General features: G+C 44.6%; 1 protein-coding gene across 1 annotated transcript in view; it reads right to left on the bottom strand.

The window, feature by feature from the left end:
- CHPF (chondroitin polymerizing factor) overlaps window positions 1-10,659 on the bottom strand; it is a 31,139-nt gene extending 20,480 nt beyond the window's left edge. The window contains exon 1 of the mRNA XM_083727189.1: window positions 9,194-10,659. Within this exon, the coding sequence (XP_083583315.1) occupies window positions 9,194-9,498 (305 nt within the window). The 5' untranslated portion in view covers window positions 9,499-10,659. The remainder of the gene's footprint in view (window positions 1-9,193) is intronic.
- Window positions 10,660-15,860: the final 5,201 nt, after the last annotated feature.

The following is a 15,860-nucleotide window of genomic DNA, read 5'->3' as shown; positions in this document are numbered from 1 at the left end:
CCAGGCTTGGATCTGCTCCAGCTCCAGCTGCCCCGGTTCCTGCTGGTTCACTCATGATGCCCTCTGCTTGCACAAACAGCTTTCGGAGACTGTCAGATTGCTGTGATGGGATAATGAGCTGCTTGTGCGTAAAAGCTTGATCCCGCTGGGGTTTGGCCGGTCATCCAAACCCAGGCACTAACGGAGCCCCCAAAAGCATGACTCCGTCAGTCGCTGGTAGAATCTGACAGTGGGCGTCTACGGAACTTACGCCAACATAAAAGCTGTTTGACGGACATGCGCTTTCGTGACTCTCTGCGTGACAGTTTCCGGCGAAGGGAGGGAATTCCTAAAGGGGGTCTAGTTACCTCTTCACTATTCTCACTAGAAGCGTCTGAGAGCCTCCCCTCCGCTGTAACTCCTGCACTCCCCCTGCTGGTTCCTGCTTCTGCTGCAGAGTCTCTCCTACTCTGCTGGAGCCTGTCCAGCACCTCTAACTCCGATGGCAGTTCCCTGACAGGTAAGATGTAAGGATTTGTTAGAAAAGAAAACCCCAAGATGGTTGTCACCAATGGAAGCGAAGGCACAGAAAAAACTCAATATGGAGGCCAAATGGCCGAAATATTGGGAAATTTTGGAACAAGATGGAGACAGAATAAAACTGCAAAGCTTTGAAAAATTGAAAAACAAAGTGCAAGATTGGCTCCATTATTACCAAATAATGGAGGCATACAATTTGGACAAAAAAGTTGGTTTCCAGGTGGAAAAATCAAAATTGGAAACAGAATTGTTAGATTCAAAAATCAAGAATTTGTCAAGAATGTATAACTTGCTCTTGAAATGGAACACTCAGGATGAAATGGTGAAATCAGCTATGATTAAATGGGCACAAGACGCTGGACATAACATAATGATGGCTGACTGGGAACAGTTATGGACCACAGGTATGAAATTCACGGCATGTAATGCCCTAAGAGAAAATTTAATGAAAATGATTTATAGGTGGTACATGACACCAGTCAAGCTTGCAAAAATTTACAATTTGCCCGATAATAAATGTTGGAAATGTAATGAGACTGAAGGTACATTCTTTCACCTTTGGTGGACATGCCCAAGGATTAAGACATTCTGGGAGATGATTTATAATGAAATGAAAAAGGTATTCAAATATACCTTCCTGAAGAAACCAGAGGCCTTTCTCCTGGGCATGGTCGGCCAATTGGTGCCAAAGAAGGATAGAATTTTTTTCTATGTATGCAACAACAGCAGCAAGAATACTCATCGCGAAGTATTGTAAGACACAAGATTTACCCACCCGGGAAGAATGGCAGATGTAGTTGATGGACTATATGGAACTGGCAGAAATGACTGGGAGAATCCGAGACCAGGGAGAAGAGTCGTGGAAGAAGACTGGAAAAAGTTTAAAGACTATTTACAGAAATACTGTAAAATTAATGAATGTTAGAAAATGTTGGAATGAAGTTATATGGCTTTAGTAGAAAGGTTATAAGGAATTAAGTATAAATAGATTAGAGTATTAAAGGAAAAAATAAGGTTAGAATATGTTAAGATAATTATAGGATAGAAAACAGAGGAAGATGGAAAGGAATTGCTGAAATAATTAACAGAAGTGGAATACAAAAAGGGAGGTGTGAGGAGGTCGTCAAAATAAGCGAATGAAAGATAAGATATTGAAATTGTTTGATGTGTTTTAAACTGTTTTTGTTTTGTTTTGTTAGTTTAATGTGTTAGTGTTATGTAGTGTTTTTGTATTGTATTGTGTTGTTCATTTTAAAAAAAAAAAACGTGGTGTTTAAATTGTTGGAAAAGTAATAAATATTATTTTCAAAAAAAAGAGAAGTTGCTGAATTACAAATTACCAAACTTAAAACCATGGAGAGACCTGGTCTGAACAGAGACAATGGATTCTTATCACATTATACATTATAAAGCTATTTTTGGCCATCTCATCCCTTGCTTTTTCCTGTAAGACCACACCTATCAACCAATCACCCATTCCCACCACCCTTCTGAGTAATACCCCTCCCCACGCTCTCACTATATATAAAGGTCGGGTGACTTCTGTTTCAGTGTATCTGAAGAAGAGTGCGTGCACATGAAAGCTCATACCAAGAACAAACTTAGTAGGTCTCTATGGTGCTACTGGACAATTTATATATATATATATATATATATATATATATATATATATATATATATATATTTCTTCTAAATCTTGTGTAGTTCTTTATCTCCTCGACATCTGATGCAAGGGTGTTCCACAGGGAGGGTGCCACTACCAAGAAGGCGCTCTGCCTGGTTCCCTGTAACTTTGCTTCTCACACTGAGGGAACCAGCAGAAGACCCTCGGTGGAGGGTGGAGACACTCCTTCAGGTATACTAGGCCAAGGCCGTTTAGGGCTTTAAAGGTCAGCACCAAAAATTTGAATTGTGCTTGGAAACACACTGGGAGCCAATGAAGACCCTTTAGGACTAGTATTATATAGTCCCAGCTGCCATTCCCGGTCACCAGTCTAGCTGGATTAGTTGTAGTTTCCGAGTCACCTTCAAAGGTAGTCCCATGTAGTGCATTGCAGTAGTCCAAGTGGGAGATAACCATAGCATGCACCACACTGGCGAGACAGTCCGTGGGCAGGTTGGGTCTCAGTCAGCATATCAGGTGGAGCTGGTAGACACCTGCCCTGGACACAGAATTGACCTGTGCCTCCATGGACAGCTGCGAGTCCAAAATAACTCCTAGGCTGCGCACCCTGTCCCCCCAAAATAGTACTTCTGTCTTATCAGGATTCAACCTCAATCTGTTAGCTGCCATCTATCCTCCAACTGCCTCCAGACACTCACAGAGGACCTTCAATGGTTCTGATTTAAAGGAGAGGTAGAACTGGGTATCATCCACATACTGGTGAACACCCAGCCCAAACCTCCTGATGATCTCTCCTAGATGTTGAAAAGCATTGAGGAGAATACAGAGCCCTGAAACACCCCACAAGTGAGAGCCCAGGGGTCTGAACACTCATCCCCCAACACCACTTTCTGGACACCACCAAGAAGGAAGGAGTGGAACCACTGCATCACAGTGCCCCCAGCTCCCAACTCCTCTAGACGGTCCAGAAGGATGTCATGGTCAATGGTGTCAAAGGCCGCTGAGAAATCCAGCAGAACTAGGAAACAGCTTTCACCTTTGTCCCTAGCCCACCAGAGATTATTGACCAGCGCAACCAAGGCTGTTTCAGTCCCATGATGAGGCTTGAATTCCAATTAGAAGGGATCCAAATGGTCCACATCCTCCAGGCATGCCTGGAGTTGTTCAGCAACCACCCACTCCATCACCTTGTCCAAGAATGGAAAATTTGAGACTGGGCGATAGTTGGCCATATTGGCTGGGTCCAAAGATGTTTTTTAAGAAGCGATTTAATAACCAGTTCTTTAAGCAGGTCTGGAAAGACTCCTTTACAGAGGAAGGTATTCACCAGCCCACGGAGCCCATCACCCAGCCCTTCCTGGTTCGCTTTTATGAGCAGGGCAGGCAAGGATCAAGGAGACAGGTGGTCGAATTCACTCGTCCAAGCAGCCTGTCCACATCCTCAGAGGTAACAGACTGGAACTGACCCCATGCAACTTGACTAGACAGGACTCTAGCACTCTCCTGCCCTGGTCCCACCACCATGGTGGAGTCTACCTCTTTCCGAATCTGAGTGACTAGATATGCAAAAAACTTTCCAAAATCACTGCAGGAGATCTTGGGGTCCTCACCAGGCCCTGATAGCAAAGGTGGTTCCATTAGATTGTGAACCACTTAAAAGAGTCTCCTGCTGCTGTTTTCTGCAGATACAATAGAGGCGGCGAAGAAGGTCCTCTTCACCATCGCTATCGCCACTTGGTAGGCTCAACGTTGAGCTCTAACCCATGTTTGGTTTGATTCAGAATGAATTTTCTGCCCCTGGCACTCTAGCCGTCTCAGCAATTGTTTCATTGTCCTCAGGAAAACCACAGGGCCGTCCGAGCTCCACGCAATCGGAGAAGGTGCTTCAGAGCCAGACAGTCAATGGCCCTGTTTAATTCCACATTCCAGCGGGCCACCAAGAAATCAGCTGAAATGCCATGGTTTCTCCCAAAGAATAAAGGGAACTGTAGTTTGTTAAAGGGTGCTAAAAGTTCTTAGAAGCCCACTATTCCATGGATTGGGGGCAGAGAGTTGATTTGATGTTATCTATTGCTAAAAAATGGAAAGTGATAAATACATTTTTTTTAAAAAAGTTAGTGGGTGCAGACAACTCGGTATCAAAAACTTGAGTAGCTTGGTATATGATATGACTTCTCCCTCCTAGCAGATACACAGCAGTGTCATGTCCTTTGCCATTCATATGTTCTGCTAGGGACAACCATTCCTAACACTTGGCGAGCAGCAAGTTACAAGGACAAAATTAACTAAGTATTAAAGTGCAACCAGGGTGTGTGCCCAGACTTCAGCTGCCAGCACTGCTGGCTGCATATTTTGGAATAAACTGGAAATGTGGAAAGAAGGATCCACAATAGTACAAAGCTATGCAATGATATCCTATATCATCTCCATTAAACACAGAAAGCTGGTACTTTCCTGGTCAGCAATTTGGACTAAGGGAACATTCCACACAGGGAGAAGGAAAAACTTATATGGTGTGAAGGACTCAAACAAACATGCCAAACAATGGCAAATCATTTATGGACATACCTAAAGGTCAACTGACATGATCACATTTTGGGGCTTTTATACCATTTGCACTATTTTTGTCATTCTGGATTAAATAGATTTGTACCGATACAAATGTCCAAGTGCCCCATCATCAATGTGGACCCTTATAGAAAATATTTGAATGCATCTTAACTATCAATATGTGTTGACTATTCACATGCATGAACAAAGGGAGCCACAGGACTTTAGTGAAGCATAGCAGCCAGCCCTTTCCTGGAAATTACTTGTTTTCAAAGTCTGGAAGAATCACCCACTCAAAAAGCCATAGACTATGGAGAACACAAAAGCAAAACCACCTTTTCTGCACAACTGCAAATTAAGTTTTTGTGGGCATGGTAAATCAGGATCTGAGCATACGGTAGAGCACTTAGAAGACTCCACCATGCTCTCAGCTTATTTGGGCTGCAAAACAATAATAACAATAACCTATCTAAAACAGTCAAAAGCATTTTTTGCCTTTGTGGGATATTCCTAGATGGAGCACTGTGCAGTCCATAAATAATGGACATTGCTGCAAGAAAGGAGGTCACTTTTTTAAAGGAAATAAGCACTTCTGTGCTAGAAAAGTGAGACCTGAAGAAGTATAAAAAGGTTTTTTGAGAAAATCTTCAAATTGCAAGGCACAGCTAAAAGCAGGCAGAGAGGAGCAGTCTTTCTATAACTTTGTTGCCCCAAAATATCCATGCTGTGGGAAATTGCAGTCAAACAAAACAAGAAAACATAGGGCTAATTACCGTATTTTTCCATGTATAAGACGCCCCCTATTTTGGGGGACTCCAAATTAAGAACACACCCCTCAGCACTACCCATGTGTAAGAAGAGGCCCAATTTTAAACCTAATTTTTTGGTTAAAACACCTAGTCTTATACACAGAAAAATATGGTAATGCATGAAGGGGTTAAGACCACAGTTCTATTGCTAGACTCAGTTAGGTCACACCCCCTCACCTTTGGAGAGGAAGTGAAGCTTCTTTCCTTTCCCTACACTATCTTTGTGCCATGTAATCGACCAGGAAGGACATGTCTGAACTTGCTAAGACTCGGTGTTTGAAGCTAATTATCTGTATTTTGTAGCCAAGAGCATTCTACCTGTGTTCTCCTTGCTGCAGCATGGAATAATGCATGAATTTGGCATTTAGGTTTTGTTAGTAAAGCTTTTAAACGAGTGTGGTTTGCTCATTGACAGAGCGGTAAAGAGAGGGGCAAGTGCTGTAAGCAGATTAAACAGGATATGAAATGGGGTCTAACAACCTATATTCCCATGCTATGCTGCAGCTTAACTCTATGACTGTTTTAAATTTTGCTGGAGGTTCTCCGAAGGAGTGTGTGCGAAGTCCTGTGTTTTGAATCCAGGCATCCAGCTGGTTCTTTTATTAATTAACCCACACAAGGGCCACATATCTTATTTTCCTTCCACACATGCAAGTACTCCTTTCTTTTACTATTACAGGAAGAGAGTGCAGAGTCTCCAATACATTTTACACATTGTTTTTTTAAAAACACACAGAGAAAATTCATTAGTCAGTGCAACATGTGGTAGATTGTGATGGGAAATGCACTTTCCCAGTGACAAAATACAGCCTTTTGGAGAACTAGAAAAGTCCAGATCCCACCTTTATTCCATGGAATTCAAGGAGGTAGACATATAAATGCAGCACCCCAAAAATAGGAGGACTTTCATAAAGGAAAGTGCCAAAATTACCCAATAAGCTGTACAGAGATCTGTAGTATAACAGCTAAGAGAATGAACAATGAATAAAAAGTCCTTGGTTTAAATCTCACCTCTACAATGAACTTAGGCCATTGTTTTTTGAAAATAGGCCTTGGGCCACTTTCAGGTGGGCCTCAGAACCACAGACTGCTTAGTGCCTCCTCATTTGCCTGTCCAGCCCCCGTAACCATGCCACAGCCTTTCAGTTGGACCAGTATCAGCACAAGCAACTCCTTTTGCAAGATGAGTAACGGTGACAAAGCAAGAGAGAAGTTCAGGAAGAGTTGGAGAAAAGGAAGTTCTTCCTCTGAAGGAAAAGGGACAGGGGAGGTGTTATTAAAGGGAAATGAGATAAAAGGTTAATATTTTTTATCAGTGGTAATAGAAAATAATAAACGAACAAATTGAACATAGAAAGGAAGTGGATAGAAAGGAAGTTTAAAGGAGGAAGAAGTGAATGTAAAAAGACAATAGAGGGAGGAAAGAAACTGGTTGGGGGGCAAGGGGGTAAGTTGAGTATGGAAGGAGAATGGATGATAAAATTACTGGAGATGGGGGTAAAAACCTCTGAAAGGCAGGTAGCGTGAGAAGGGGGGAAATATAAAAGAAAAAGCTTTCTCCACTTTGTCTCTGGATCAACCAAATCTGCCTTAAATGGGGAGGCTGCCAAAATACCTCCAGAGCAAATGTCTGTACTTCACTTGAGGAAAGCTGAAATACCAAACTCCAAATCACAAAGAAAAGGCTGCAAGGAATGCAGCATTTTCCAAATTTAAGTTAGATATGATGTCAGTAATTGCCAACTAATGCCAAATCCTGCCTATTTGCCACCATTTTGTGCCTGCCCCTGCCCCTACACTTGGAAAGCCAGTGTGGTGTAATGGTTAGGGTGCTGGTCTGGAACCTAGGAGACCAGAGTTCGAATTCCCACTCAGCCATGAAGCTCAGTGTGTGATATTGGGCCAATCACTGTCTCTCAGCCTAACCTACCTCAGAGTGAGAGTAAATTGGGGAGGAAAATAATAATGCAGCCCCCATTGAGCTCCTTGGAGGAAAAGGTAGTATATAAATGTAATAAAAATAATAATGCACCACTATTTTTTGACTGGTGGGCCTCAGCAATTTTCAGCCACTGCAAGTAGGTCCTAGGGGTAGAATATGTGAAATCACCTGCACTAGGTAGCCTTAAGTACTTCATTTATCTCATTCTCTGCCCGCCTGCTAAATCAGTAATAATACTAACTTAGCTTAAAAGGTTATATAGTAAGGATTACAAAAAGATAAAATAAATGAAATATTTTGAACATCCAAAGCACTATAAAAATTAAAAATATTATTACATTTATTAAGGGAGGAGAAACAACTGTGTTGAAAGGTTCTGCAGAAGCCCAAGATAAACACTGTTGTTTGATTAAGCCCTCATTCAGCTACCTCTGGAACAGTGATAGCCATCATTGCTTTTCTTTACTCAAGCCCAGTGCTTTTTTCCTAGAAAAATACGGTAGGTTCTGGTACTCACCATGAAGTTGTTACAGTAAGTGCCACACTTTTTAACACCAACAAAAAGAGTTGCAGTCACTGTGTACCCTTGCATACCCCCTGAGAAAAGCACTGCTCAAGCCCATTTCCTTTCAAAGGAAACTATTTGTACCAAAAGACTTCCTGAATAGGAAGAGCACGGCCCCAAGCTTTCCTGTGGGATGTCATAAAAAAGGAGGGCAGCAGTCTGAATGACAGAGGCAGAAAGAAGGGGGCTCAGAGAACCATAGCACTCCATGCCCATGATCAGGGATTGGCTCTATTGTACCATGGCCCTCCACAGCTTTTTCATCCAAGGCAGAGTCTTCTCAAAAAGCAAGTTTTAAGCCTTGCAGAATATCTTAGGGAGAAGAAAAGGCAAAGGAGTAAACCCTTAGGTTGCTTGGCATCTTGTATGCCTCCTTCCAGCAACTACTGCAGCCAGGTTGGTGTCAAACATATTGCTCTGCTTCCTTTGGACCACATCAGTGAGGCTGAGAGGGAGGTCTTCTTGTCTGGGCAGCCCAGGACCTCCCGTACATACTGCCCAGGCTTGTGCCCCTGGGAGGTCACTTCAGTGATGCCAACACAATGGTTCGACTTCACCCGTGGAGGCACACCTCTATGTCACTTGAGATAGGTGGATGCCAACAACAAAGCTCTCCCCCAGCCCACAGAGCCCTGAAGACCCTTAACCAATCTCTGACTGGAACCACCACAGGAAACAGCCCATGAATCTGCACGTTTGTTCTGAACATGGATGCGCTTACCACATCTGGATAGGCAGTTAGGTGTTGCACATGGGAGGCATGGATTAAAATCCCACCTATATCAGGGTATAACTGTGTGGCCTCGGGCCAGTCACAAGTCCCCAGTCACCTACCTCCATAGGGCTGCTGTGAGGGCGAACACTATACTGATCGAATGTTATACTGGTTTTATTCAGCATTATGAAAAGATTGCTTACATACAAATATTTATGTCCACAGGCCAGCAGCTACATGGAACCACTAACAGGTCACATAATGTGGCATATTCCCATCACACGACCCCCGCAGTATAACAAAGAGGCCGCAAATTACACCTACCTGTGAGCCTCTAAAGTCCATGGGAACCCAAACAGTGGCCAGATTACCTTGCAATTACATTTGAGCCAAAGCCCATTTTCCTGTTCCCTTTTCGATACACACCCTTTGCTCCCCCAAGCCACCCCATTTCCTCCCCCCCCCATACCTGATAGTTTTCTTGGCAGCCTTGCCCGGGTTGGGAGGCTTGTAGGGCAGGACGCGGGGCTCCCAGCTCTGCTCAGGCTCCGTGCCCATCCCCACAGGGACGGAGTTGGGCTTGCGGGCAGCGTTGCCCTGCCCGCCTTGGTGCTGCTGCTGCTCCATGCCCCCATCTCGCAGGCTGCCCTGGCTGGGGCCGCAGGGCTCCTCCACCCAGGTGACGCTGAGCAGGCTGAGGGTGAAGCCCAGGGACACCCCGACCACCACAGGCCCCACAGGGCGCAGGAGGGACAGCACCAGGGAGAAGCGCATGGCGCCAGTGCGCTGGGGAGAGGCTGGGGCACCTGGGCACAAGCAGGGCAGCGTGGCAAGGGGGGGGGGAGCTGTCTCGAGTTGAAGGGGACACCGGGAGAAGCGCCTCGGTGGCCAAACGGGGGAAGGGGCTCAAGGGCGTGCCTTTAAACCTCCTGAGGGGAAGGGGGGAAGCTGTGGGGAGTCCTGAGGCCAAGGAGCCCGGGGGCTCTTGCCCACGAAGGTCACCAGGGGGCCTCTCCGGCAGGCCCAGGGGTCATGGGGGTCGGTGGCTCCTGCCAGGAAGGGCCGCTCCGACGAGGCGCCGGAGCAAAGGGGGGGGAGCGAACCGGGTCCCGGCTTCGGGTCCTGGGAAGGGGGAGGGGCCGCCGCTGCCAAGCAACGGAGGGGGCGGGGCGGGCCGGCCCAATTCTGGAACACTTGCGGGATCCGGAGCCTTATTGGTCTAGAGCCGCCCCATCCCGACCCGCGAGGAAGCAGAAGGGCGGAAGGCGCGAGGGGCGGTGGGCAGGGGAGGCGCCGCTCCTGGGTTGTCTCGCAGGAGATCCGCCGCCGGCGCCGTCCGACGTGTCACCCCCGCGCAATCCCCGCCCCCTCCGCTCGACGTCACTGGGCCGGCCGCACCCCCAGCCAATGCCCGCCCGAAGATGCGCGCTCGTCAAAGCCCGCCTTAGGTTTTCTGGACCGTTGATTGAAAGAAGGTGCGGCGAGAGCGGGCGGGGGGTCCGCGGGCTCAGCTGTCCCGCGTGAGCCAGGCAAACTTCCGCTGCTGCTGCTTGTGATGATCCTGCAGGGAGGGAACTGGAGCGCAACCCGTTCTCATGCTGCTAGAGGTGGAGGCCTCGCGGGGCTCCCAGACCTCGGAGGGGTGCAGTTTTATGTAGTTTACTTTTTGTTATACCTTGGGAATTTCTAACAATGTTTTGCTTTTATTTTGTGCTTTGAACGCCATTTCTCAGAGCTCAAACTTACAAAAATTGCATACGCTCAAGAGTGTTTGCAAAAGAGACCTGTTGGCTTGGCAACCGTATCAACTGAGCATGCCCAAGCATCACTTGACCAGAAGGATTTGGTGGCAAAATTTGCAAAAGAGTGAGATTTTGGTGTGCCTAAGACTGAAACTTTTAAGAGACTCAAAATTTAACACCACTCTTCACAAGATTGTTCAAAATTATTTGTGTGCCAAAACATTTTCTTCTGGTATTTGAGAAAAAATGATGAAACGTTGTTGTATCATTATTGCAATTTAAAATAAATTTAACAGTTTCAAGTTTTGTGTTTTTCATTTTTTCCACAATACATTATCTATTTTTGAAGGTGCAAAATAGCACAGCATAGCACACAAAATCAGGCCCCATGCAAGCAGAAAACTACTGGAGTAGGGAGGCACCTTTTGTGTTAGTTACAGGGGTTGCAGCCTACTGTTGTTGTTGTTTAGTTGTGTCCAACTCTTCGTGACCCCATGGACCAGAGCACGCCAGGCACTCCTGTCTTCCACTGCCTCCCGCAGTTTGGTCAACTCATGTTTGTAGCTTCGAGAACACTGTCCAACCATCTCGTCCTCTGTCGTGCCCTTCTCCTTGTGCCCTCCATCTTTCCCAACATTAGGGTCTTTTCCAGGGAGTCTTCTCTTCTCATGAGGTGGCCAAAGTATTGGAGCCTCAGCTTCAGGATCTGTCCTTCCAGTGAGCACTCAGGGCTGATTTCCTTAAGAATGGATACGTTTGATCTTCTTGCAGTCCATGGGACTCTCAAGAGTCTCCTCCAGCACCATAATTCAAAAGCATCAATTCTTCAGCGATCGGCCTTCTTTATGGTCCAGCTCTCACTTCCATACATCACTACTGGGAAAACCATAGCTTTAACTATACGGACCTTTGTTGGTAAGGTGATGGCTCTGTTTTTTAAGATGCTGTCTAGGTTTGTTATTGCTTTTCTCCCAAGAAGCAGGCATCTTTTAATTTCATGACTGCTGTCACCTTCTGCGGTGATCATGGAACCCAAGAAAGTAAAATCTCTCACTGCCTCCATTTCTTCCCCTTCTATTTGCCAGGAGGTGATGGAGCTTCAGACCATATTTTGCGCTCTCATCTTTCACCCTCATTAAAAGGTTCTTTAATTCCTCCTCACTTTCTGCCATCAAGGTTGCGTCATCTGCATATCTGAGGTTGTTGATATTTCTTCCAGCAATCTGAATTCTGGCTTGGGATTCATCCAATCCAGCCTTTCACATGATGAATTCTGCATATAAGTTAAATAAGCAGGGAGACAATATACAGCCTTGTCGTACTCCTTTCCCAATTTTGAACCAATCAGTTGTTCCATATCCAGTTCTAACTGTAGCTTCTTGTCCCACATAGAGATTTATCAGGAGACAGATGAATTGATCAGGCCTACTAGCCTACTAGTTACATTCTACAGACGGGAGTTTATTTGTATATGGGGCAGGATTCAAATGCAATCTAATATATTTTCATTTCAGGGTCAGCCCAATAGGTGAAAGGCAAAATGGTGCCCACTGCCCACACAGAAGCATGCAAGCCTGGCAGCAGAATCTTACTTCAACAACTAGGGATGAGGTCCTCTGCTGTACCTAAGCCAGTTTAGAGAGGACAGGAGGGGTAGTACTGAAGCATCTGTCATCCAACAGAGGGAAATAGATGGGAGACCTGAGAGGAACAGCCAGGGAGCTGCCATTGTTGCCCCCTGCCCAGCCCCAGCTGTTCACCTTAGTTTGCCTAATCTTAGGGCTGGCTTTGCTTACATCATATCACAACAGGTCTTTACTACCATATTCTGCTGTATGTATAGATCAGACCTCATACGTGTTGGGGAAGCCATTTCACATACTGTGGGCTCCTCCAGACAACCTGTTTATTTAGCATTTATCCTGATTTGCTTGTAGAGTTTTTATACCCCTTCTTATTAACCATTACCCTCTTTTCAGTGCATTTCCATGTCACCTTCCAAACTGCAAAAAGTCTAATTCTTTTTTAAAGTGGATTTGTTGCACTAGGGCAATGGAGCCCATGGGTGGTGGCAGCTGCCCCCCTAAATCAAGTAAATAAATAAAAATACTTAACTGACCAATTGCATGGTAGATAACTCAGTTCTGCCCCCCCCCACCAACATAAAGCCTGTCCCCCTAAAATAAATCCTGGCTAAGCCCATGATGGAGGCCTTCAATGGACCAGCAAATCTAAAGTTCAAGCATACACTTGTATCCCACCCACAAAATAGTGACATTTGTGGCACGAAAAGTTACAGGATTTTAGCAGGAAACTACATGATGCCCAAAACATTTTGCAGGCACAAATTGTTATGAAAGGATGATGGTGTATAATCGCCACCGAAGATCACGAGCATAAATAATGATGAATGCTTAATAAAAATGATGCCTGAAGGGGCCCGTCATTTAAGAAACAACTTCCAAGGAAGGCGATCCCACAGCTTGTACTCGTCAGGAAACTAATTTCATTAGCCTAAATCTGATGCACTTAATTTGACTCACTTGCAGCTTGTTTTGAAAATGAACTCAGCTGCAGAAGAAAATAATATGGCCTGTGGGTAAAATGATTTTGTTGAGCCAAGGTAGATAGGATCAAGCTATCTACCATTCCCATTTTAGTGTTTTTCTTACCAGTGCACAGTGCCTTATTTTTGGCTTTGTAAAATTGTTATCATGGTCATTACAATGCTCAAAATTATTCATGCATTAATCCATTAATTACTTTTGATTAAAAACTAATTATTCACCTCATTTACAGTTGTTCCTGTTGTATCACCTGAAAGTTAGCTGCAAAATCTCTTTATTTATTTTATCTAGTCATTAATGAATATATTCAGTGTTGTGACATCTAGGGCACTCTTCTCAGCTCCAATTTTGAACTTGATTTATTGTTGCATTTATGTCTAAACCCTACTTAAAAGTAATTTGGCTTTTCATTACAGAGCCTCATAGATCAGCTAAAACCATGTAACATGCACACACACAATATATATCTACAGTATTACTTTTACATTTTTCATATAAAACCCTAGTATTAGAACCTGTGATCCAAGTACAGTGGTACCTCAGGTTAAGTACTTAATTCGTTCTGGAGGTCCGTTCTTAACCTGAAATTGTTCTTAACCTGAAGCACCACTTTAGCTAATGGGGCCTCCTGCTGCTGCTGCTGTGCCGCCGGAGCACAATTTCTGTTCTCATCCTGAAGCAAAGTTCTTAACCCAAGGTACTATTTCTGGGTTAGTGGAGTCTGTAACCTGAAGTGTATGTAACCCGAGGTACCACTGTACCTTCCACATCATTTTTCAGAAGGGTTGCAAAATTGCACAACTTTAGGCAGATCCACACCATCCACTTAGAGCAGAGCTTTCCAAGCATTTCATGTTGGTGACACACTTTTTAGACATGCATCATTTCGCGACACAGTAATTCAGTTTTACTAGCAAGCCCTTTCCTGCCCCGGGATGAGTGCGGGAAGCATTCGCACCACCACTGCAGCCAACACACTAACGTGCCATGACACACATTTCGGAAAGCTCTAATTTAGAGCATATCCAACTGACATTTAAATCGCATGGCACCCCCCAAAGAAGCCAGGGAGCTGTAGTTTCCCTCACAAAGTTACAATTCCCAGCATCCTTTACAAACTACAGTTCCCAGGATTCTTTGGGGGGAAATCATGCCCTTTAAATATGTGTTGGATATGCTTTAAATGTACAACAAAGAAACACAAAACTAGAACTGCCAGATGGAAAAGGGCACAGAGCTACTGCAACTTTAACAGCCACACAAAAGAAAATATGCTATCAAGTGTACATTGCATGACAAGCAACACCTCCTGAAATTCCCTTTTCCACATAAGGTACAGGAGCCCTGTTATTTCCAGCTGGCCAGACTGCATAAGAAACCTTATTTTTATTCCCCTTATTTTTATTTTTATTCCCCTCCAACATCATATTTACAGTGCCACCCCTAGATTTGGCATTAGCCTCAAGCTACTAGCATTTCATGTACCAGATCTTTAATGAATCAGACTGCAATCTTAAACACACTTACTAGGGAGTAAGTTCCATTAGATGTAGTGTGACTTCTGAGTAAACTTGCATAGGACTGCACTATCACACACTGACACACAAAGGCTATCTATACCAATAAACAGCCCCCCAAAAGCCCTCTCTTTTACACACACACACACACACACACACACCTTCAAGCACATTATATTAAAGTTTCATTAGAATCCAAAAACAATTATGAGTCTGATATTCATTCAGTCTTATTATTTTTCTCAGACTCACAAAACTGATTTAATGTGAAAAGCCTGGCGTTTTGCTTTAGAACTCACACTCAGCCTTACATTTGAGCTGTTGTGTGGTTGGCATAGGCAACAAGTAACTGAAAGCAGGCAAAGATTTGGGCTGGTGGAGAAGGAGTACCCCATCCCTTCTCTAATGCCAGCAGAGAAATCAAGTGGGCTGCTGCATGGGGATAGAAGCGCCCCCCCCCAATCTTTGTGAGCAGCATACAAATGCAGCAGGTTGCTGGAGAAGGGACCAAGCTCATTGTCCTTCATCAGCCAACCTTCACTATCAAGTAAGCAGACCACCCTTTGCAGCCTAGTAACTTTTATGGGCTTATTTTCAGGGTGGTTGTCACGATGTATACTTTGCAGCTATGGTGGGCAATGATGGCATTCTGCATTTATTCATTTGCTATTAATTGGCTTTCTCTCAGCCCATTTACCCTTGATCCCCCCCAAAAAAACAAATTCCTTTGATATATGTACACTTGGTGCTTACTGCACTTGGATTTGTGCCATATACTTCAAAGAGGTAGGCTGGTCTGAGCTGAAACTCAGTAGGCCTTGTGCTTTAAGGCAGCAGGAATATGGCTAAGAAAGGTTTGGTGCATCAGCTGCGTATCCCCATCCAGATAAGTGTTAAGCTGGTGACAGGCTCAGAAGACTGCTTTACCGGCCAGAGAGACTGGGATTAGGGTTCTGATGCCCAGACAATAAAAAAAAAATTAAAAATGGTCTGATGTGCTGACAATACATGGGTGACATCACCAAGTCTTATACAACCACATAACCTTTGGAGGTGGATATGCATACATATGCATTTCTGCTTGACTATATTACTAAGACCTTTAAATAAAGGTTTCTCTAGGCTACAGGCCAGAGCTAATCACCTAGCACAGCAGAGGAGGATCTAAACTGTCTTAGCTGCTAAAGGCTGAGAGTGGGAAGGGAGGCGATGGCAGTAGGAGCAGCAGTGCCTCATCATCATTCCCACACATCCCACATGACACAGGGAGCTCAGCAGATGGTAAGTGGGATTCAGCCTTGAGCAGTTTT

The sequence above is a fragment of the Podarcis gaigeae genome (genome assembly GCF_964106915.1).
Source record: "Podarcis gaigeae genome assembly, chromosome: 1".
NCBI classification, from domain to species: domain Eukaryota; kingdom Metazoa; phylum Chordata; class Lepidosauria; order Squamata; family Lacertidae; genus Podarcis; species Podarcis gaigeae.
This window is presented reverse-complemented; position numbering and strand designations above follow the sequence as displayed.